At 37.8% G+C, this 24,654-nt stretch overlaps 1 protein-coding gene and 2 non-coding genes across 4 annotated transcripts in view; 1 reads left to right on the top strand and 2 right to left on the bottom strand.

Annotated features, from left to right (window-relative positions):
* AKAP6 (A-kinase anchoring protein 6) overlaps positions 1–24,654 on the top strand; it is a 513,452-nt gene that overhangs the window by 235,427 nt on the left and 253,371 nt on the right. For both annotated transcript variants that reach the window (XM_090270150.1, XM_090270149.1), the window contains exon 5: positions 19,262–19,384. In XM_090270150.1, the coding sequence (XP_090126276.1) occupies positions 19,262–19,384 (123 nt within the window). The remainder of the gene's footprint in view (positions 1–19,261; positions 19,385–24,654) is intronic.
* Positions 10,050–10,186, bottom strand: LOC150015915 (small nucleolar RNA SNORA1). The gene has a single exon (XR_016510307.1). It is a non-coding gene; the product is annotated as a small nucleolar RNA SNORA1 (small nucleolar RNA).
* Positions 10,442–10,579, bottom strand: LOC150015914 (small nucleolar RNA SNORA8). Its single transcript, XR_016510333.1, has one exon. It is a non-coding gene; the product is annotated as a small nucleolar RNA SNORA8 (small nucleolar RNA).

Below are 24,654 nucleotides of genomic sequence, written 5' to 3'. Positions count from 1 at the left end.
TTGGAGTTGACAATGATTTCTCTTAAGAGCGTCTTATCAGATGGGAAGCATTTAAATGTTATCAGATTCCACTGCTCAGTGGCATTTTATTTTGTATGTGCCTTTCCCTCACGCTAACCTTTCTTTCACAGTTTCTTATCTCCCTCTTGTCTTTGAGTTCTCTCTCTGCTTTACATTTGTTCTCCCATTCCTTTTTCTTTACTTTTCCAATGGACTACATAGATTTCACTCTATTTTCTTTTTAAAATGTCCTTCCCCAAGAGTATCTTCCACTTTCTACTAATGTCATCCTAGAGAGTCTCAGATTCCCACTACGAGAACACTGTGAGTTAGTTCTGCATCACCATTCAAACTTGAACTATTGATCTTTTAGTGCATTTTTTAATCTTGGAAATATGTATTCAGAAAGTCGAGGAATTGTTTAGATGCAAGAATAAAGACAACAAGAATTTTGTTTAAATATATAGGGAAAAAACACAGATTCTTAAAGAATTGGGAAGGCTTAACTTTATAGTTAAAAATGAAAGATTTGGGGGAAAAATGGGACAACTGTAATTGAAAAACCAAAAAATAAAAATAAATTTAAAAAAATGAAAGAAAGATTTACCTGGTTCAGTGGATTGAGCGTTGGCTTGCGAGCCAAGTGTCACTGGTTCAATTCCCAGTCAGGGCACATGACTAGGTTGCATGTTAGGTCCCCAGTTAGGGGTGCGAGTGAGAGGCAACCACACAGTGATGTTTCTCTCCCTCTCTTTCTCCTTTCCCCTCTCTCTAAAAATAAATAAATAAACAAACAAATAAATATATATTTTTAAAAATGAAAGATTTAGAGTCCTAAATGATCACACATTGAATGTGAGTTGACAAGACATATAATAGCAGAATGCCACAGGAACTCTGAATACTCTATTTATACTATGCATAATCTAGAACTTGGGAGATATGACAACATAATTCTAGCCTCTGTGCTTACTAAAAAATAATCAATAGGTGGCAAGTAGAAAGTTATATAATGAGAGAACAAAGAAAGGAAGATAACAAAAGTAGCTAGACCAAGCATCACAGAAGGGGGACTATTTGAGCTGGGCCTTTATGAGAATTTAGATGGTTGAGGTCAAGAATATTCAAGGAGAATTTGGGAAATAATAAAGAGAGGTGCTGGGTATTTTGTAGTATAGGCTAACCCTCTATAAACAAAGAAATCTCAAAATGCAGTAAGATAGACTTTTTCTCTCACATAACAAGAAGTTAGCAGACAACCCAGGAAGATGAGGCCATTTAGGGATCCAGGTGCCTTCTTCCTATTGCTCTTATGTTACTGTGGCTCACCAATATTGCACCTTTGTTCCAGCTCACCAGAAGAGGGAAGTAGAGAGCAACCAGTTTTCTCCTTAAAGATGATTTGGAAGTTGCCCCCAACACTTCTGTTCCTATCCCATTGGCCCAGACTTTGTTGTATGGCATTACTTAACTGCAAAGGAATTTGGAAAACGAGCCTCTAGGCTCTGAATATTGGGAGGGAGATGTCTCATAAACCAACTGCTAGTCAGAATGGAGTTTGTTGAAGGGAAGGGGAATATAAAGTTAGACAGAAACAATAGGACCAAAATATGATGGACTTGAATTTTAAGTGTTTGCGTGGCACAGACACAAAATAAATATTTGTCTAACAAGTGCATGAATAAATGAGTGAGTGAATGAAATACTATCATTTAGTTTGAACTTTATCCCTTAGACTAACAGTTACAAACTAAAATGACTCTAGAAGAGTCAGACAGGTAATATAAATGAGTCAAGTGTAAGTGGGGAGTGATAGGGACTGCATCACAGGAGAGTAAGTGCCATGTGTAAAGGGCAGCCATTAGCCCTGGTTGGATCACAGTTGGTTGGAGGGTCATCCCATACACCAAAGGGTCATAGGTTCAATCCTCGCATAGCTAGGTTGTGGGTTTGATCCCTGGTTGGTCAGGGCATGTATGGAAGGCAACCAATCAATGTCCCCCCACCCCCCCACGCCCCCACCGCCCCGGCCCCGTGTTTCTTTCTCTGTCTCTGTCTCTCTCCCTCTCCCTCCCCCTCCTTCCCTCCTTTCCTTCCTCTCTCTCTAAAGTCAATAAAACATATCCTTGGGTGAGGATTTAAAAAATTAAATACATGGCAGTCACTATTTAGCTCCTTGTGATTGTTGCATGGAATGTGGGTCCTGTGTGGCAAGATCTGGCAACTTTATAAAAAGAAGCAGGAAAGCCTGGTTTTATGTGACTTCCCAGTTTTTAATCGTTTGGTCTGAACAATTTTAAAACAAGCCAAATAAAACATTTCTATAAGGTAGATCTGGCCTTCAAGTCACCAAGTTGCAATCTTTGTGAACGTGAGAAACTACTTAAAGTTTTGGCCCAGAGAGTTGCTAGCTTAAAGAAGGCTAATCTGGCTTTGGTATGCAGGATCCACCTCTAGCTCAGTGGTTCTTGATTGTGGCTGCACATTGTAATCACTGGGGATCTTAGACAAAAATTCCAACCTCAGGCTCCACCCCAGACCTATTAAGTCAGACTCAGGAGATATGGGTATTTTATAAAGCTTTTCAAGCAATTTTGATGTGCTGTTGGGGTTGGGAGCTAATGCTCTAAGGCTAATTGTGAAGGTTATTGCAGGAATCTGCACGTGTGGTACAAGGGTCTAAACCGTGGTTTTGGAAGCGGACCGAGGAAAGAGGAAAGAGACACAGGTGAAAGACGTTGTAAAGGAAAAAGCAATAAAAGTTGAGGCTCTTTTAAAATCTAAGTGTGAAAGAAAAGGTTCAAAAGTGTTGAGATTTCTAGCTGAGATTTGGGGGCAGAGAGATATAAGGAATGTAATATGATTCCCAGGGACATGAAATTAAGATACACAGTAGATAAACAGGAGAAAAGTAAATGTTATCTTATATGCAAACGCTGCGGCCAAATCCATGTTGAGAATTCTAAATCCCCATAACATTAAAATAATAATAATAAGGCTACACAATTCTTTAAAAGGATAATTTTTTGTATATGTTTTATTTGTTGCAAGCCAGGGAAAACCTATGAATTAACATTGTTAATAGATTTGTTGAGACTGTATAACAAGGTCATTGCTCAAGGTTGAAGGAGAACCAAAGGAATTCAGAGCAAATTCCTTCCTGGTTAACACACTAGGAATGTCTGTCCTGTGTCAGTTTGGTTTCCGCCAGAGCTTTAGCTAGGTCTTGAGGCTTTATCAATGATGATTTACCACCACCTTGAGGCTGTATCCAGTCACTGCATCTGTTTTTTGGTTTCTTAGAAATACTGGGTTGGACAAAAAGTCTGTTACATTTTTTTTCCTGTAAAATAAAAGACATTTTTCATTTTTACCAATAACTTTATTGCTTTGGATATTTCGAATATGTAGGCTCTCTCCTGCTATTGGCTTCTAGAGGGTAGAACCCAGGGGTGCTGCTAAACATCTTCCAATGCATAGGACAGCCGCACAGCAAAAAATTATTTGCTCAAAATGTCAATAGTATCGAGAAACTTCCCAAAACCATTTTTGACATGTTCGTTCAGTCACAGTATTTTTTCCATACACAAATCATTTTTTGCATTTCAGTTGCATTTTTACCCTTCTTAAAATAATAAAGCATAATATGCTGAAAATGTTGCCTATTTTCTCTCATCTTCAATATTAAAATGGCTGCACAAAAATTCACTAATTTGATTAGTTTTTTAAAAAAAATCCATGCTGATATGACAGCTGTCACAAAACAATCTAACACAATTGTTTTGAATGAAGTTAAAGACAACTAAGCACTGCTAGAGACATCGTACAGAAAAAAGAATAATGGACTTTATGGCCAATCGCAAACGTTAAGATGAAAATAGTTGTTTGTTATTTTCTTGGTATGTAAGTCTACATGATTAAGTAACATTCTGTTGTATCAAGATGATGATAGCGCCTAACCACACTTGACAGCAAATATTTCTATAATGAAAATAAAAAGAGGAGTGAACTCGGTGTTGCATTTTCAAATTCAACTAAAATAGTTATTAGGACATTAGTGAATTCTTCTTTATGTTTAAGTCTAAAGTAATGACTGTGCATTAGTGGTAGGATATTTTGGAAAGATAGCAATTGAGAAAACAAAACCTTAACATTTTTTGCCCACTTATAACATGTTAAGCAAGATGCTAAGAGGTTTATACACTTAACACATTATCACACTTAATTATCAACAACAAAAAAAAATTCCTCTTTGATGTGGACACTCTTATTGCATCCCCCATTTTACCACTGAGGACAAAGATACATAGGGAAGTTAGTAATTTACTCAAGAATGCAGGACTTGAAGATAGGAACTTTGGGCTCCATTCACAACCCCCATTTTTTAGTTTTGAAAACTTGAATATGTTCCTAAAAGGTTACTGTTTAAATCTCACAGTCTTTAAATAGAATGTTAATTATGTTTGTCATAACAATGCACAGATTATTGTAGGAAATTACAAAGAACAAAGGCTTGTTGTAAACTCCAAAGACTACGCACATACTAATCTTTTTGTTACTTTTTCTGTGATTCCAGGATATTAGCCTCAACAATAGTAGAAAAAACTAGAACAAGAATCTTAAATATGCCTCTAAGTAGCATTGTGACCTTGAAAATTTCCTAAACCTCAGTTTTGAGAAATCAACATTAATAAAGAAACTGAATGGGATGACCTCTAAGATACTTTTCAGTTCTGAAATTTTATGGGAGACTGACTATGGGGCATATCTAGAGAAGAGATTTTTTTTCTATAAAATACCACTAGAATATATCACTTCAACATGGCTGGCTTTATGTCCTAGGGAATTCTGGGCGAATTCCTCTAAGAAGATCCTAATGGTAAGTGAGTGTGAGGCTGTACATTACTGAGCCGGGAGGTATGAAACTATTCACGCTGCTTTCCTAGCCCTGTAATATGAGAAGAACCAGACATCCTAGAGGAATTTGTAGCCTGGCTGGAGTTTGTGAGATGCCAAGAGACCAGGGATAATGGTGACAGTAAACAAATGAGTAACCAAGTAAGAATTCTATATGGATTAGCCGGAACTTATAGCGAATAAGGTCAGCTAAATGAAGCAGATAAAAAACATTCACATTGGCAGGTTTGCCATTGTCCTGTCTTAAAATTATCTGTCAGCTTTGCTGTCTGTACTCTGTTCAGATAATAGGGGGAATCATTCCACAAGCATGGGTTCTGTGCCAAGGTCCCTCGTGAGGCCAGACCACGTCTGAAGCTGTGGATCTCACCATATAAAGATCATTGGCCAGGGGGTTGCCAGGCGGATGAGTGACTTGACCCAGGAAAGTTGCGGTCTGTAATGAGGTCCAGGTTTTCTGTCTTTTTGGTTGATGAGATTCCATGCCTTACTTTTTAGGAAGTCAGTAGTTTCATCATTTGCCTACTTTATTTGTCTAGGAATAAAGGAAGTAGTTATTTTCTTTTCAATGCTTCTAGGATAATCAAACTACAAAGTTGTCTGATATTTCTGGATTTGTCTGTAGACTATTCAGCACTACTCACGTGAGAAAGGCGAGTGTGTGTGAGGGAGAGGGAGGAAAGCGGAGGGGAGAGAGCGAGAGTGAGGCGTGTGTCACAATTGGCAATCCATCACTCCTGCTTTTTCTTCTTACCTGAGCCCATTACCTTGTAAAAAGAAAGCTAATACATTGAATTAATAAAAATATTCTGTTTTGTTTTATTTTTTATAGCATAGAAAAGACTGTTTGTATTCTTCCAAAATAGTTTCATTAAAGCGGTTTTCCTGTTCCTGTCCTCACCACAACTTGGGTTTTATGTTGTTTGAGGAACACTGTTGTATTTGAGAGACTGCAATCGACCCTTGAACAATGCAGCTTTGAACTGCACGGGTATACTTACATGCCGGTTTTCTTCTATAAACATACAGTCAGCCTTCTGTATTTGCAGATTCAATAAACTGTGGATTGAAAACAGTATCTTTGATCTGTGGTTGGGAATCTGTGGATGTGGAGGGCCAACTTCAGTTATGTGTGGATTTTTGACTGTGTGAAGATCAGCACCCCTAACACCCCACATTGTTCAGGGATCATCTGTACTCACCAGAGTCTCCTTAATGGGGTACAGGGCCCATGAAAAATTATATTGTGCCCACTCCTCTCTTTAGACCCACTTTTATGTAAGGGAAATAAGACCAGAAAGAATTCCTAGACTAGCCTTGTTCAAGGTACCAAAAATGTGGATGTTCAGAAAAGCAATGGATGGAACACTGTGGCAAAGGGAAAGGTATATTTGGTAGGGAGAGATATTTGGAGACATTAACAGGTGCGGGGCTTTTATGGAGCTGGATGGTGGTGGAGCATGTAGGCCCAGAACGCAGGCTCTCAAGCCATATTCCTTAAGTCCTAGTGTCCCCTTCCCCACTTGTCACCGATGTCATGTTGAGCAAGTGACTTGACCTCTTTGTGCCCCAGTTTCCTCCACTCCAGAGCAGGATTAAAAGTGTATCTTCCATATAGAGTTGTGATATTAAATGTGTTAAAATATGTGAAGACCTTAGAATAGTACCTGGCATGTAGTAAGCATTTGTTGAGTGTTAGCTCCTGTGGTCGTTACTGTTGGCATTATTACTAATATGGAAGCAGAGGGGTCAGACCGTGCAGCTCCTTACATACAGCATGGATGACTCTGGCATTTTGGAATTAAATGCTACTACCCTGTTTTCTCCTCCCACCTTCATCCACTTGGTCATTATGAAGCTTCAGCCTCCTGCATGTCTTACAGTAGTTAAGATCACCTCTCCCCTTTCATGGGACCTGTCATGGTCCCCCTGTATTCTTGCACCCCTCTTCTCTGTGAGACTCTGGGCCTCCTGCCTTGACAGATGATTCTCAGTTGTGTTAGAGATAATTCTCCTCTAATTGGCCCAATAATTTTAGTTAATGCACTTCTCTGACAGCTTAGGAAGTTTATGTAAGGGAATTTATGCTATAAATGTCTGTTCAAACAAATATAAGCAACCTTCTAATTTATAATATTGTCACACAACAACCTTATAAATAATATGTACTTATTTATTTATATTTTTATTTACATACATTATCTTTATAATTATGTACTTATAAATAATAATCCCACGGCAATCTTTAACCAGAGGGAAGGTCATTACAGTGTATTCCGGGGAGTAAAAGGAAGGGCCTCCAATAGGCTTAGAATTGTCCCTCAAACCCCTGAGAGCTAAAGATGGAAACATTTAAAAAGTGGGTTGGAAAGTGAGCAGTAGGTTGGGATATGGTTTATTTATGGTTTATTGGGAGAGGAGCACACAGTACGTCTGCATACAGATAAACGAATGCCAGTCTTTTCACTGTTTTTGAAAACATAGTTTTTTAAAAATAATAATGTGATGTGTTAAAATTTAATAGATTATCATTGTTATATATAAATAAATTAACAAATATTTTTTAAATTCCTAAAGTGAGTATTGATAGTCTAAAGGAGTCTTAAAACTAAAAGTTTGAGAATTGCTGATCTATATTATCACACATGTCACAGTTGGATGATTATCATTGTGCTCTGAACTCTATAAGAGAACAATTTAGGCCATTTATGTTTTATGTGTGAGTCCCAGGCCTTAACACAATATCAGATATGTAGCAAGCTCTCAATAAATAATGATGAATAAAGGCCCAATACACATGTACGCATATGTGCGCACACATGGAGTTTGAACAAAAAAGGCAATTTAATCTTTACTTCAGCTCGCTAATGCTACTCAATCCAGGTAGTATATACTATTATCTAAATCAATACTACTCTTAAATTTTATATTACTCTTAAAAACTCTAATTCTTTTTTTGAATTCTAAAAATTTTGCCCAGAGGATGTCCCAGGATACTTTAAAGTGAACAATTAAAACTCTATACTTGAGGACAAAAACCTGAGATCTTTTGACTCAGCTGCCTATTGGTTTTGTGTTATCTGTGAAATACTTAATCTTTCTGAGCCTCAGTTTCCTCATGTGTAAAATGGGACGCATTGAACTAAGTGGGATCTAAGTGTCTTTTGAAGACTAGGTCTGTGCTTCTAATGTGCATAAGAACTCTTCTTTTTTCTCTTGCAAGCAGATGTATTTTGATAACACCATTTCCTGTCTTCTTGGCTTTAACGATAGCACAGCAGCTGAATTGTTGTTACCCTTTACTGACTCGCTGCCCTGAAGTTCTCTGGTAGAAAGTTGGCTATTTTTAAAAGAAGATTGTATTTATTTATTTTTAGAGAGAGGAAAAGGGAGGGGCAAAGAGAGAGCAAGAAACATCAATATGTGGTTGCGTCTTGTGTGCCCCCCATTGGGGACCTGGCCTACAACCCAGGCATGTGCCCTGACTGGGAATTGAACCAGCAAACCTTTGATTTGCAGGCTAGTGCTCAACCCACTGAGCCACACCAGCCAAGGAAAAGTTGACTATTGTATTGCTTATTCCACATGATAAACTCTCCACAGGGAATTCCAATTTTTTCCTAAAACTATTAACTTTGTTATTACGGAAGAACTATATGATCCCTAGAGAAGATTTAGAATATTTCAATAAATAACTCAATAATCCCAGGAAATCTTTTGAACAACCTTAGCATTTTACAAACAATCCCATCTAATCACGTGCATTTTTGTTTCAGATATTTGATTTACAAGAAGGTCTTACCTAACAGGAAATTATTTAGATTGAATCTAAACACAGAAATATAACAACCTTTTCAGCTCTGCACTTCAGTGTTAAAGAGTCGGTTTTACAGATGTGCTGGGAAATGTTGCTTATTAAAAGTGATTGTGATGCACAAGGTTGGGGGAGACTTTGCACTGGAGAACAAGAGAGAAGGGAGAGAGAAGAGGAGAGGAAGGAAGGGGAGCAAAAGAAAGGAGAGAGAAATGGAGAGCAAGAGAGGAGAGGGGTTAGGAGAAGAGGAAAAAGAAGAAAAAGGCAAAAATAACAGTAATCAACAAGGAGAGAAAAAAGGAGGATTGAAAAGAGAGAGTGCAGAGTAGGGAGAATTATCTAAGACAGGTGTCGGTGACAGGAATGGTTGAAGTTGAGTGGCAAGGACTGAATAACCGTGGATGTGACTAGCTGCTGGTTTTCTCTCTGCGAATCTCTTGGGAGTAAGTCTGGGTAGAAAGGCAGTATGGTATAGCAGTTCAGAACTTGGACTCTGAAATAAAATTTCTTAATATCTATTTAATGGCTTTATAACTTTTAATGAATTACATAACTTCTCTATGCTTCTGCCTCTTTTTCTGTACAATAGAGAAATTAGTGGAGATTAAATGACTGCTTAAGTTATTAGAAAATACCTGGTAGATAGTCATCACCCAAATATTAAGTATTGTTATTTATAATACTGGATTTGAAAAATATACAATTAAGCCAATAAACTGTCATAATCCTAAATTCTAAGGTGTGAGCATCTCAGGTTCTTGTTTGGAATTTAGAGGCAGATAAAAATGATTTCACTGCAATTTTAATTTGCATCTCTCTGATGATTTGTAATGTTGAGCACCCTTTCATATGTCTATTGGCCATCTGTATGTCCTCTTTGGAGAAATGTCTATTCAGGTCCTTCATCCATTTTATTTCTAAAGGGTAAAGGTTTTTTAAAAAAATTATTATCTGTAACATAGGCACAATTATTTAAAATTAATAAATATTTATTTAAGAAATTTCACATGTTCTGGGTCCTTCCACTGCCTTAATTCCTCCTGAGTTTGAGTCTTAATCCCTTTTTGGTCCATCCAGTTCACATGAGAGTTGGTCCACAATTCTTTTAGTTGAGCTTCTTTGATCTCCACTTGAATATGGACATACTTCAAAAACTCCCCACGTGTAATCATCAGGGCCAAATTTCTTCAAGCCATTCACTTTAGGGCCCTAGAAGTTAAATAGAAAGTACATTGTTATTTTAGCAGTTATATTGATATAAGATATATTGAAAAGTCTTTCTTATTATATTCAGTTTTTACTCACTGAGCCTATCAAAAAATGTTACAGGTCTCATGGTCACCACCACAATGGAATTACTGTGATGGAAGCAAAACCTCTGTCTCAATGTAGGCACAGTAACAATTTCTGGACACGTGTATGAAAACAGTGCCCATTGTCATCTAGAATGAGGCTTCATGAAAGTTTCTCTCAATCTTATACATACACTATGCAAATGGCTTCTGCATCTGTATAGATGTTTCTGCTGACACATGCTATCTATCAATAAAGGGAAAAAGCTCCTAGAAGTAATAGAAATCGAAAGCATTACACAGTTTGGGTCAGAGTAGATGAATCTGCCTCGTTTCTCAATTTCAGACACCCTAGTAAAAGAGAAGCATTAACTCCTATTGAAGTTATGTCTAACGGAACAGTAAGAAACTATAGGATTACTGTATCCATAGAAATACCAGGTTTAACATGCACAAAGCCAAGAAAACCAATGATGCCAGATACTGAATTTATATTGCACTGTCCTTCGGACACCCAGCAGGAATAACCTGCGGAATGCAGATACCATGCAGTGCAACTTTGCCCTTTTTTAAATTGGGTGGTTTATCTTCCTGGTGTAGTTGAGTTGTATACATTCTTTATATATTTTGGAGATTAAACCCTTATCAAATGTATTGTTAACAAATATGTTCCCCCATTCAGTAGGTTCCCTTTTCATTTTATCGATTGTGTCCTTTGCTGAAAATGCTTTTTAGTTTGATGTAGTCCTATTTGTTTATATACATAACTCATAGACACAGACCACAGTGTGCGGATAGCCAGAGGGAAATGGGGATGCGGGTGGGTGGATTTGTGCAAAGGGGGAGGGGGATGGGTACATAAGAGACTTTGCCTGGGGGATGGGTGCACCATGCACTGTGTAAATGATGTTTTATTGAGTTACACACTTAAAACCTGTATGGTTTTGCAAACCAATGTCACCCCAATACATTTAATTAATAGTAATTAATAATAATAATAATAATAATAATAATAATAAAAAGGTAATCTGATCTGCTCATCCAGCCCTTCTGGAGGACTGGGGTGCTTGAGTCAAGTCACCTAGAGGAAGTAAACAAAGCGGCGGGGCAACCAGACTACCTAGCAGGGCCCCGGGCTTTGCCCCTGAGAGCTGCATTTGAGCCCATCTCTGCTTCAGTTGTGCCCTCTGTAATATGGGGCACATGGGGACGTGGGGCTCTTACAGCATAGGCTTGCTGTAAGGGTTAAATAAATTCCTGGCATGCAAGTGCTTGATTAGTATGAACCTATTGTTATTTCCAGTTTATTTCCAATTCTTCTAATCATTTGTATTTTTATTAGAGGTTGGTGACACACATTTCAATTTTGTTTTGTTAAAATTGCTGATCATTTCTTTTTATAAACCAACAGGGAGCAACTGAACTCAAAGGCCCTGGGTTTGAGGAGGAAACCCTTCCTGATTATGAGAGTCAGGGATCTTTCTGGGCTCTTTTTTACTCAGTTGAAGACACTGTCAATAGTATTTGAAGATATTGGGGATTCAACTCAATTTATCCATGCTACCTGAAACTGAATTCAGTGTAGAGCTTCCCACCTGGTCAGTCTAAGATAATACCATTTGGCGCTCCTTTTGCTTTCTCTTCCCAACTGACAGTCTTTTAACTTTATTCCAGGATAATTTTATCAGGAATATTTTTATATCCTAAAGATATCCCATTTAACCTTTAGAAAAGAAACTAAGTATTTCATAAAACATTTCAGTATTTGAGTTTGCTTGTGGAATCGGAGTTAAAACTGCTTTAAGCCATTTCATTTTCTCTTCAGTCTTTCTTTTAAAAGCACACACCATGTCCTTCCTTCTATCAATTACTTGGATTGGATTTTGTAGGTAGAAATGTGGTTAAATGTGTGAGGTGGGAGAGTGCAAAGCACCACTTTTTGTCTTGAGTATCTGGGTCTTGGAGGCACATTAGGTACATAGATGGGTGGTCAGGGAAGGTTGATTGCATTTGGGTGCTATTAAGTAAAAATCTAAATGAGTCATTTTGTATAGGAATTCTGTGCATCAGAATTAAGCAAAAGTAGATTAAATATATATGTTGGTGTATTTATGTATATATGTACATGTATGTATTAATATATATAAAGTCTCAATGCATAATTTTGCTTCTAAACAGAGTTCTAATTTTACTGGTTAAACCTAAATAAAGCTTCCTTGTGGGTAGGGTAGGAGGATTGCAATTACTCATTGGCAGCCATTGCCAATGTAATAACTGGTTTCAAAGCACGTGTCCTGTTTTGAAAAGTGAGGCCAGATTATTCTTAAACCTGTGGCTGTTAATAGAGAAATGTGACCCCCCTTCAGACCTACTGATGGAATGAGGAGGCAGGGAAGTCTTTGCTGACCTTCAGGTTCAGCTGCTGTCCCCTCCATGTTGCCTCTCTCCTCTGAATGCCCAGAGCACTTGGTGCCACCTCTCTATGGGGATCTTCTCATCCATCTCCCCTGAGGTGCCCAGCACAGTGCTGTATGTGTGATGAATAATCTATCTATCTATTTGTCTGTCTATCTATCTATCTATCTATCTATCTATCTATCTATCTATCTATCTATCTATCTATCTGTCTGTCTGTCTGTCTGTCTATCTATCTATCTATCTATCTATCTATCTATCTATCTATCTATCTATTTAATTGAATGCATTGGGGTGACATTGGTTCATAAAATAATATAGGTTTCAGGAGTACAATTCTATAAAACATCATCTGTGTATTGTATTGTGCGTTTGCCATCCTGTCAGTCTCCTTCCATCATCATTTATCCCCTTTTACCCTTTTCTACCGCCCCGACCCCTCCTTTCCTCTGGTAATCACCATATTGTTGTCTGTGTCTATGAGTTTTATTTTATTTTTCCCTCCTTCACTGTTTTTACCCAGCCCCCTAACCTTCCTCCCATTGACAGCTTTCAGTCTGTTCTGTATCTATGAGTGTTTCTATTTTGTTTGTTAATTATGTTCATTAGATTCCACATATCAGTGAAATCATATGGTATTTGTCTTTCTCTGACTGGATTTCACTTAGCATACTGTTCTCCAGGTCCATCCACTTGCTGTCACAAAGGGTAAGATTTCCTTCTTTTTTATGGCCAAGTAGTATTCTGTTGTGTAGCTCTACCACAGCTTAAGTGAATGAAATAAAAGATCAGCTTGGAACTTGTTGATTAGAAATGGCTTTTAAAAGTCATTTTTCAAGCCCCAATTTTACACCAGGCTTTAAAGTATATTTTCTCTTGAAATCTGCACATAAACTCAAGATGGATATTGCTGTCCCTTCTTATAGGTGAAGAAACTGAGATTCAGAGACATAAACAGCTCATTTAGTGTACACAGTTAGTAAGATATAGATGGAGCCAGGAATCAAATTCAGTTTTGTTTGTTTGTAGCAACTGTTCACTTAACATTATCCACACTGTCTCATGGTGAGAATTGTTTTTCTTTTAATATACCCTTTCCTGCTCCCACAATTAATTCACACTTACATGTTTTTTAACTTCTAATTTCTGCCAGGGACTTAAATTGTTAGATCAACTGGCCTTTCATGATTTCGTATGGTGCCAAGTGAGGATCTCTAGATTCAGGTGCTGAGTCCATCACCTTCTAGTCCTACAGCATTGGGTAGGTCTCTTTACCTCTTAGGGCCTCAGTCTTATAATCTATAAAATGGGTGTGACAGTAGTACCCAAATGATCTATTGTATATAAAATACTATTAAAAGGTCCTTGCACATGGTGAGTGCTGTATGAAGATTACTTATTGTTTCAACTAGAATTGTTCAGATAATTCACAGAATCTTTTAATATTGGAATAGTATGAAAGGAGTAAATACTTTTTAATGGTTTAAAAGATTCAACAGCAGAGGCTCACCATTTTTTTCCTAAGTATAGTGATGCTATATTTTTGATGCTTTTTACCAGGTTCCTGCCTGAACACAGCTAACTTTACCTAGACTAGGTCAGACATCTTCCTTTTGGGATTGAACACACACACATTCATGCACAACATCCAGACAACAAGCACCAAAAGGAGTTGAGCAGTTAGAGGTCATTGGCTGAACTACCACCTTCTGAGAACCCAACACAATCTCTGTGACTGAACTGAGTCAAACTCATCTGTAATTGAGGTGGTCGTACAATAGGCTCATTCAAGCCTGTACCTGCTTTTAATTTTTGGTTTACATTTTCTGTAAGTTAGAAATAAATTTATAGTGATTTTGCTTGCTAAAAAGAAGTTGCTCTCCTCTTACCCTTACCCTAAGTAAATATATGTTTCTTATTAAGCATCTAGCCTCATCATAAATCCCCTTTCAAAAAAAATAACAGAAAATAGTGAATGTGAAGGAGGAAGGACTTGGAGTTTAGAGAATTTGACCTCAGTGCCAAGACTGTGGGACTGGGAGAAGTGTTGCTTTTTTTTTCATCTGGGTCTGATAATGTGTCTCTAGGAGAGTAGTACCATGAGTGAAACACACTTTCGAGTGAGATACGGGTTCAAGTCTCAACTCTGCCACTAGTCAATTCACTCACCTTCTTGGACCCTCCATTTCCTCATCTGTAAAATGGCCGTGATCCTCACTATTTCACAGACTGCGGTGCCAACGCAAGATCTGCTTCCTGTGTGTGTCCCCCATTCTCCTTGTAGAGAAAGAGTTTTCAGTTTCAATTGGGTCTAAAGATTATGTAATTCTATAAAAAACTATCCGTAGGCTTTCACCTCTATAAGGCAGAGAACATATCTTGTTTCCTTTGTATCATTGTTACCTGGTCCCATACCTTGTATAGAAGGCTCTTGTTTTTATTCCGTCTACACATGGTAGCCTTGCCAAAGGACAACAGTACTTAGCGCTACAGTTCATATTTAACCAAACTAGGTTTCTTGTGGGAAAGAAGTGGATAGAAAAATAATTGAAATAATGGGTATTCTTAACTTGCCATTAGAGTGTAGCTATTTGCAAGCATCAAATGTAAACTTAATATAATTTTTAGATGCAATTTAACTAGCTGAGGGCTCTAGCAAATTATTTTTTACAAACCTCTAAGTGTATTTTTGCATACACGTTGACTTTGCTTCTTAATATTTATATAGATTGATGCCTTAGAAAGTGCAAAAGTAAGATTTTTTTTCAAAGCACCTCATTTAAGGATTTTCAAAATGCAAATGCTTTGAAAGTGGGAAGTGTACTGCCAACTGGTGGTGACAGGGTGAAGAGCTGTTGCATTTTCTCCCCCGTTGGATGATCAGGGTTTCTTCTCAGGGTTGAATCTTGGCTTGGCTGCAATCAAGAGTTTACAGACTCTCGGAATATGTATTAAATATGAGTATGACAAGGGGCCCATTCAGCAGGAATCAATTAAGGGGGTTGCTTGCAAAGATGGGGCCTGTGGCCTGGGTCCCCCTCAGTGTGTCCCTGGAGAGCTTGACAGGGAAGCAGAGAGTGGTAATGGAAGAAAGGGTCAAAGGACCACTAGTGAATCTAGTGGTAGAGAATGTCAGGGGAGAGACTGACCAGGTAGGAAATATACCCAGGAGTTTGGACAATGTAGACATTAAAATGTGGTCTTTCAACGATTTGTCAATCAGTCTATAACAGTGAGTTGAAGGTGCATAATATGTGCTTTTTATGTAGTGTAATCCAGCATTGGATTGTGTCATGAAGAAAATCTAATTTTTGTAGTCATCTTTGAATCTCCAGGTAACCCAGAGTATTAGAGAAACAAACAGTAAGTCAGCTACTGAGAACAGAAACAAGACTGGGCACAGACAGAATTCTGTTACAGGCAGAATACATTTCAGAAGAAGATGCGGAGTGTCTCAACTCTTTATTTATTATAAAACTTAAAAAAAAACAAAAACGATAATTAGAATTACTTGAATTCAGTAGGCCAGTGCTTACATATGGTTTATTTCTATTCGATTTTTTTGTTGCAATGATATTTATCTTTTTATTCCCAATACTGTGTAGGAGCATGCTTTAAACAAACTGGGCACTTAATAATTATTAGTTAAAGGAATGAATGAGTGACCAATATTTGTTGTACTAGGATTTGATCTGTAGTACAAAATAAAATTTTGTACTTTTCCCTATTTTCCTGTGTTTTTACTTACATCAGCCTCAGTTTCCTTCATTTATTCCCCAAAGACTCTAGCAGAGCTTCTGAAAATGAGCATCATCTATTCACTGTGTGTGTCCACATGCGAATTCCACTGAACATCACATGACTTGTTGTGTGGAGCGGCACTACTTGGTCTTTCTAAGAAGAGTATCTCATGATATGGGGACTACTACACAGAGCATTGGTGACAGCACACACTTAAAGGGTCTGGGAGGGGTAGAAAAATAGCAGGCGACAGAAGTATCAAGCATCACACGGATTCCAGTTTTGTTTGCTTTCATGATTTCTGTTTATACTCTTGTGGTTACATCTGTAAGCAGGAGAGGAGGTGGAAAGTTATTACAAGTTAACGGTGATTTTCAGGTTTTATTGTGATTGATGAAACTCTTTAGCACTGGCAAGAAAAGAGTTGAGAAAATGTGAAACAAATGACAATTGGTAAGGATGGGGTATAATTCAGAGAAAACCCAGAGCAATGCCTTGAGAGGACCGCTGTTTCTTCCAAACCAGGGGGACTGGGTGTTTCTTTCTGGCTGGGCTATGTAGAAAGATCATCTGGAAAGGTATGCCTGGGTCCCATGGTTTTGCCTGATCTGCATCTCACAGATTTCAGATTACTGTGTGTTATGATTCTGTTAGGAAATCTGAAACACATTGTTTAATGCTCTTTGACTAGGACTAATTTTTTTCATTATGAGTTACCCATGCAATCACATACACACACATTGTTTTGTTTGCTTATTTTTTAGAGGAAGAAAAGATGCGAATAGTTATATTTCAAGTAACATCTTTTACTATTTGTCTTTTGGGATTTAACCAGTTGTTTCCAAAATAATTTACTTCTTGACTTAATTTCCCCCCAAACATATATATACATAACAACTCAAGTCCAAGTTCAATAGTACATACCATTTAATACTATAAATACTATAAAGTACTATAGTCAACTCACAATGATCAGTCATCTGGACTCTGATATTCTAATGAGGATCTACAATTTTATTTATTTATATCTAGAGAGAGGTGAAGGAAGGGAGAAAGAGAGGGAGAGAAACATCAATGTGTGGTTGCCTCTCGCACACCCCCAACTGGGGACCTGGCCCACAACACAGGCAAGTGCCCTGACTGGATATCGAGTTGGCGACCCTTTGGTTCACAGGCTGGTGCTAAATCCACTGAGCCACACCAGCCAGGGCTGCAGATATTTCTATAAGTTCATTTGATCAGCAAAGGCTATCTTAATTTTTCACAGAATTTAATTATGAAAGTATCAAGAATTAGGACTCTAATGGTAATGGAAAAATACAATAAAAATCTGGGAAACAATGGATAATCGATAGTAATAAAATACAAAGTATAAAAAAATGGAAAAAAAAAGAACGAGGGACTCCATTTCTAACAGACTACATATATGAGAAAGGGCAAAACTACTCAGCATGGATTCCTAGCATTTAGAACAAGTTGCAATATGAGAAATGTAGAGATTTTTCTAAAGGATGGGTGTGATTGTCCTATGACACTTGGTACGGTAGGGATGTTTTCAAAAGCGAAAAAGTTTAGATAGCACTTAGGAACACAGGAAACATATGATACCCCACCCCGTGGATGTGTGGCAGAACAGTCTGGTCCCACCCCATGGGCCTCCATGTCCACATCTCGGCTGTATTCCCCTCTGACAGACAGGACTGTGTTTCGGAGTATTCTTTGTCCGCCTTTTTATTTACTACTCTTCTCGGTAACATTTGCTTTTTTCCAATAATTATTTTGAAGCCAATCAATTGCTTGAATTAAAGGTTTGTAAATCTTCAACTATTATCTAGGAGAAAACTTAATAACAAAATGTAGCTTTTGAGAAGCATATAATGAAAGCAAACCTTCACCTATTATCACTTCAGTCTCAGGATATCCTATTAATCATTAAAAATATTATTCCAAATTAATCAAGAGGCAAGTCTTAAAAACAGGTTCCTTTTATAGGGAAATAAGCATCCCAAGCCATCTCCATGAGTACAAATGTTGAATCCTGTCTTGACTCCTTTCGACCTCCAGGTGGAGCTGTTTACTTAGACATGGAGAGCAGGCACCCACCCCATTTCCTTGCCTTAGGTTCATAGCTGGGCTTTCAATTTTTTTTTCAAAATAATTTCCGTTTCTACAGATGTGTTCTTTTAAATGGCCAATAAATTTTTATAACCACTATTTGAAAAATTGCAAGATTATTTTGATTTGTGCTTCCTAGACAAGAATATTTCTTTATGTCTGGGACACACCCAGAGTCAAGTGTTTACTTTTGTTCATTGCTTCCATCTTTTCTACGCTTCCTTTTTTCTTAGAACCCAGGCTCAGCCACAAGCATTTGGGCTGTCATTAAAACTAATTCAAATCCCTTAACACATTTCTGTGACTTAAAAATAGATTTCTAGTTCAGCACCCTGGCTGGTGTGGCTCAGTGGAATCGAGTGCTGCGGCCTGCAAACCAGAGTGTCGCTGGTTCGATACCCAGTCAGGGCACATGCCTGGGTTGCGGGGGGCATGTGAGAGGCAACCATGCACTGATGTTTCCCTCCCTCGCTTTCTCCCTCACTTTCTCCCTTGCTTCCCCTCGCTCAAAAAATAAAGTTAAAAAAAAAAAAAAGATTTCTTGTTCAGTTAAGGCAACTCAATTCTATAGGCTTCTTTACAGAAATGTTTTTAATCATTCAGAACCAATGAGTGTTCCTAGCAGACCTGACCTCTTTTTTGGTGAGGGGAGCTTGTCAGACACCAGAAATGTTTTGATGATTTTAGATCATTTTTACAATGACACCCTGGAGTCCAAGCCAAAGTTCTCAGGAAAGTGTTCCTAGGAAAAAACTGAGAGGGAGTCATGGACAATTTCTTTCCGTTCTGATAGATTTTAGTGCCAAGAATACTGGAAAATTCGTTCTACAGTGTGAAACTAGGATGGGAGTGCAGTAGTATCGATTTTACCATCAGTGAGGTTTGGAATATTTAAGATTGGCTTTAAACAAGAGCGAACTAACATGCTTTTCTTGTCCTTTCCTCTCCTTTTCTTCTTTGTCACAAGGGGTTTGTAAACAAGCTGGATGAATTCATTCAATGGTTAAATGAAGCCATGGAAACCACTGAGAACTGGACACCCCCTAAAGCAGAGACGGACAGCCTTAAACTGTACCTGGAGACACACTTGGTAGGCAAGACTGTGCTGCTTTTGTGGTTAGCAGTGAAAGGATTGTAATGCGCTGCTTGTTTGTTCATGGAGAATATCAATTTTATTTATCAGAAGTCATTATATGCTAATGAAACCAAGTTTTAATGGGGTAAACTGCAGCAGCTGAAAATTTATAGCATTTCGAGAAAAACTGTGAAATCTAACTCCTCCATATTTCAAGCTATTTTTCAAAACTTTATCCACAAAGTTAAGTAATTATTTTTAAAAAATCTTAGAAAATTTTATTAGACGCTTACTCTCTAAAGCAATGATTGAAGGCTTTCCCCTTCTTAAAAAAATATAAATGAAAGAGATAATTTTGATGACTATTCTAAGCTTTCTAGAATTCTTGTAAAATTAATGAACCTCTCATTATCAAGAGGGTCTACTTTATCAGTTCTACACTTGGTTATTTTAATAAAATATTTAAAGCGATGATCTCCATCATTTTTGCTGCTATGTGGGGTTTCAGCACATAATTAATACAACTGTCATTGCACTCGTCCCTGTGCAGAGGGACAACCGTAGAGGGGAAGTGGAAAACACTTGGATGAATATGCTTCTGAATATGTTAGAAGCAAGAATTATAGACTGGGGGACATTTGATGAACCTCATGAGGTTTTTACTGAATGCTTCAAATGGCTGATATCAATTATGAAGAGGTGGAAACCAAGTAGTGGAGTGTGATAAAGCATGAAGAAAAAGCACATTGTCATAGGAAATGAAAATTCAAGCTTTAAGGATCTCATCTTTATTCCTTTCACCGATAGCATAAAATTGACAAAGGTAATGAACATGAATCCTTGGGTACCCAACTGTGGGGTTGATTTTCTGCCCCTTTTACACACTCAGAATATGGATTGAATAAGCATTGTGTGAGAGTCTACATGTGTGAGAATTCACAGGTTTTCAGAACTGCTCCCCTGTGTTAAGTGAGAGAGAGATGAGAGAGGGGTAGGAGAGAGAGGGTGAGAAAAGTGGAGAGAGAGAGAGAGAGAGAGAGAAAGAGAGAGAGAGAGAAAGAGAGAGAATATACTGTTATTTTTGGGTGCTTGTGTTTTGCAGTGTTTTATAGCATTGCAAGAAAAACAGTCTTAAAGTCCTCTTCTGCATGCAGACAGTCTTGTAGATGGCAAAAAAATGACAAAACTGTGTGGTAGAGATGAGTGTATTGCTTCTCTTTGTAGAGACCTTGGTTGATGGTGTGTAAAAGTGCCAGTAACCTTAGACACCTCTCTTGTACATGGATTTTTAAATACTGCCCTTAGTACTCAACTCCCTGTTGAGTAGAGCATTGATTTTTTTAAAGAGGGCATTTCATAATAGCAAGATAAAGATATTCAGTGCTTTATAATGTAAATTGTATTAATTAGAATGTCAACTTTTCACTGGCATTGTTCTGACAGAAATTCTAATCTGTGTTTAAACAGGAATATATGAACTTTATTTCACATTAAGTGCGCTGTCTTATTTCTCTTGATTTAATATTTTATGGAAAACACACATTTAGTTTTTGGGTCCCAGAGGGCATGGGGACATAAAGAGTGCTTCAACTCTTTTTATTGAAAGCCAGGCTAAAAGAGTATGAACCAAGGTCTCTCTTCTCTGGGAGCTGAGTGACATGACTGCTTTATAGCCAATGTCCTGTTCTCAAATCTATATTACAAATCTATATTCCTCACTTAGCTCCCCTGTGTTGTCCTCTGCCTCATTCCAGCCCAACACTATCCACTAGAACTTTCTGCAGGGATGGAATATTTTATATTGCATTGTTCAATATGGGAGCCACTAACCACATGTATCTGCTAAGCACTTGAAATGTGGCTCGAGCAACTGAGGAAATGAATTTTTAATTCGAATTAACTTGCATTTAAATTTAAGTTTCCACAAGTGACTTGTCACTACTGTATTCTAGCCCATAAATAGTGGGACTCTCTGCAGCTGACTGTAATGACTTGCAGATATCCTTACTTGCCTCATACTGACGTTGGCATCCAAAGTGTGGAAACCATTATCCCCTTTGCTGTGGGTCTCTACTTTAGATCCACAGCAGAGTCCTTCTTAACATGTTTATCTCTTAAAGAATAAACATTTTTTTTTTTTTGCCCCAAAATCAATACTTTCTTGAACCAGTTTTCTCCATGCTCATGGCTGATCTTGTTGGTTTGAACAGAGATAACAGAGCAACATCTTTATCTCTGCTTTGCAAATAGTGAGGGGTTATGATATCCAGATCTGTTCCCTGGATGTTGGGTCATGATCTCAAATTTTCTGCCTGAAATTAGGAATAATCCTGTCTAACTGTTAGTGAAGACCTAGTGTGTGTGGCTCCCATTGAGTGATATGGAAGGACAATTACTGAGTCACGGTAACCCTGCCTGCTATGTCTGTTACTCTACATATATAGCCTGTTGTTGAAACACCTTTAAACTCCGAGTTACTCTGGCTCTCTGAGGACAATGTCTACATTGTTATCTGATCAATATTGTCATTTATATATATATTTGCATTTCCTTACTGTGGTGCTGGGTTAATATTAAGTTATTCTTCTCAAAAGAAGGCAAAAAATGCCTGCCTTACCATAAAAGATGTATGCATACAATTAAGCCTGCAGATTTATACTCCTTACTTTGCCCTGCATAAGTCATTACTCCTCTTTAGTGAGTGGGAAAAGGTATTTGCAAGATTATTCAGTGTGCAGAGGTAGCTACATGAGTTTCTTTAAACATCTCTACAGATTCTGTAATTTAACATTAAATCAACAGATCAGATATGCAAGCCCCTGAGTTCAGTATCTCCTCTGGTTTAATAATGTGTTGGAATAGTTGGCACCCTGCAATGTTTATTGTAAAGAAAACCAAATATAAAAACAATAACAAAAATTGTACATTTATATTTTGATAATTAGTTCAATTATTTTCCATGACAGTAACCAAGGATTTTTACCAACACAAATCAATTAAAACTTCACAATACCTTTATGAGAGATGTGAAGGAGCTTTATTTTAACTGTAAGAAATACTGTGAAATTGTGATGATACATCAATGATTTTCCATGATAATTAATCATCTGCTGGCAACCTGGCCACTCCTTTCAAAAATACAATTCCTATCTTCCTAGAAAATGACATTTTCAGGAAAATGTCATTCTAGAAAGGTATTTTGTGAGTATTGAACATATTGAACATTCCTTTTCTTTGAAAATCAATTTTAAAACATCATCGTATACATATGTTCTTAGATGGACTCCGTTTTTTCTTACCTCTACCCACTTTTTTAAAACAGTTGCATTGAGGTATAATTGACATACAATAAATTACATCTATTTGAAGTATGCCACTTTACAGTTCCCACGAATTGACAAGTGTGTATATACTCATGAAACCATCACCACAATCAAGATAGTGAAATATCCATCACCTCCAAAAGCTTCTTCGCAATCCTTTGTAGTTTTTCCCTCCTCTCCTACTGGCCTTTCTCCCATCCCTAAGCAATCAGATCTGCTTTCTGTTACTATTATTGAATAGATTAGTTTGTACTTTCTAGAATTTTACATAGATGGAATCAACCAATATGTACTCTTTCTCTTTTGGGGGGAAGGTCTGGTTTCTTTCTGCCAGCGCACTTATTTGGATGTTGCGTGTTTTAATCATTCATTCACTTTTATTGCTGAGTAATATTCCATTGCATAGATATACCACACTAGGTTCATCCATTTGCCTGTTGATGGACATTTAAATTGTTTCCCTCGCCACCATTTTTATTAGCTAAAGAAGCAAAATTCAGCAAAAACTGAATTTGAGTAGAAGCATCATGAGTAGTTCTTGGCAGATGATTTAGCTATTTTTTTCCTTTAAGAGAATTTATAGTCTTCAGAGTGAGAGGGCTTCAGAGCAGAGCAGCAAAGCAGGACAGCAACTTCTCCCTCTGCTCCTGAAAGGATAACACTGATCTCCTAAATCCTTTTTGTGCATGCCCAACTCACCAAGTGGACACCACATCCTATGCAATCAGTTGTGGGAAAACAAACCAAAAGTTTTTTTTTTTTTTTTTTTTTTTTTTAATTATAGCCAATCAGAGTATCCAGTAGGAGAAACCCAAGTCAAGTGACACCAGAGAGCTGTGTGAGAGATAGGAAAAAGGCCAAGCACAGGGTTTGGCTTAAACTTGGGAGATACATTTGCATAGGTCATGTTGGGCAACCATTAACCAACCACATGGAAATAGCCTTGGAAGAACAACATTCTTAACTCAGTTTGGTAAGTGAGAAAACATGGGGGAAACAGTGACAATACCTTCATGTACAGTTAGCACCCGTGAGTGCCAGGCAGTTATTTAGTAGGAATACATGATGAATGGTTTAGGCTCTTTCTTCTGGGGACTTCCAGCCTAAGGAAGGTGACCATAGATTAAACATAGTCATCTGTAGGCCCATAAATGATGGATAGAATGCAATTTTGAGCAGTAAACTTCTTGTAAGATAGGCAAAGTACTGTTCGGACCACAGAGAAAAGTTTCATTGGTTCTTCCTGGGGGATGGGGAAGATTCAAAGAGGTAATTTGATGGACACCCCACGGGGTATGTATGATTTGTTGAATAGACAGGGAAGGAGAAGAGATGGGAGGAAACTTTGTGGGCAAGTGATGGAGGTGTGCAGAGCCATCTGGCATGGCTGAGACTGAGTTATAGTTTTGCAGACTGGGACTGGGTGGGAAAGGAGATTGTCTTTTTAACAGACCGAACTTCTCTGTGGGGGCAATAGAGACTCATTGCAAGTTTGATTTTATTTTAAAGCAGGACAGTGACATGAATCAGCCACCAATTCCACAGAGGTAGGTCATCTTGGCGTAGATTAACTCTGTGAAGTCCTGGCTTAAATGAGAGTGACCATGGGCATCGCAGAAAATCGTTTGAAGGTATAGCATTTGAAGGGTGTGCCGGGACAGGCAATATGTTTTGCGTTCCTTTAAGTGTACTTTTGACTAACTAATGTATGGCTACAACACCACATTCTAAAGGTAAATAAGGGAAGGGAGTGTAAAAACATAGTAAGTCAAAAATAAGCCTCCCACCTTTATCCCCTGAGTCACTGATTTTCTTCCCTTCAGGCCGTCACTTTTCTTTGTTTCTTTATAGTCCTTCAGAGTCATTTCAGGTATTCGAAAACAAATGCAGATGTGTACTTACCTTTGTTCCCTTAATTTATATTATCAATAATTCAAAATCAGTATAGAGCTACATCATCCT

The sequence above is a fragment of the Furipterus horrens genome, unplaced genomic scaffold (genome assembly GCF_987537825.1).
Source record: "Furipterus horrens unplaced genomic scaffold, mFurHor1.1.pri manual_scaffold_3, whole genome shotgun sequence".
In the NCBI taxonomy this organism is placed as follows: Eukaryota; Metazoa; Chordata; class Mammalia; order Chiroptera; family Furipteridae; genus Furipterus; species Furipterus horrens.
Note: the sequence above shows the minus strand (reverse complement) of the source record. Positions and strands in the feature narration are given on the sequence as shown.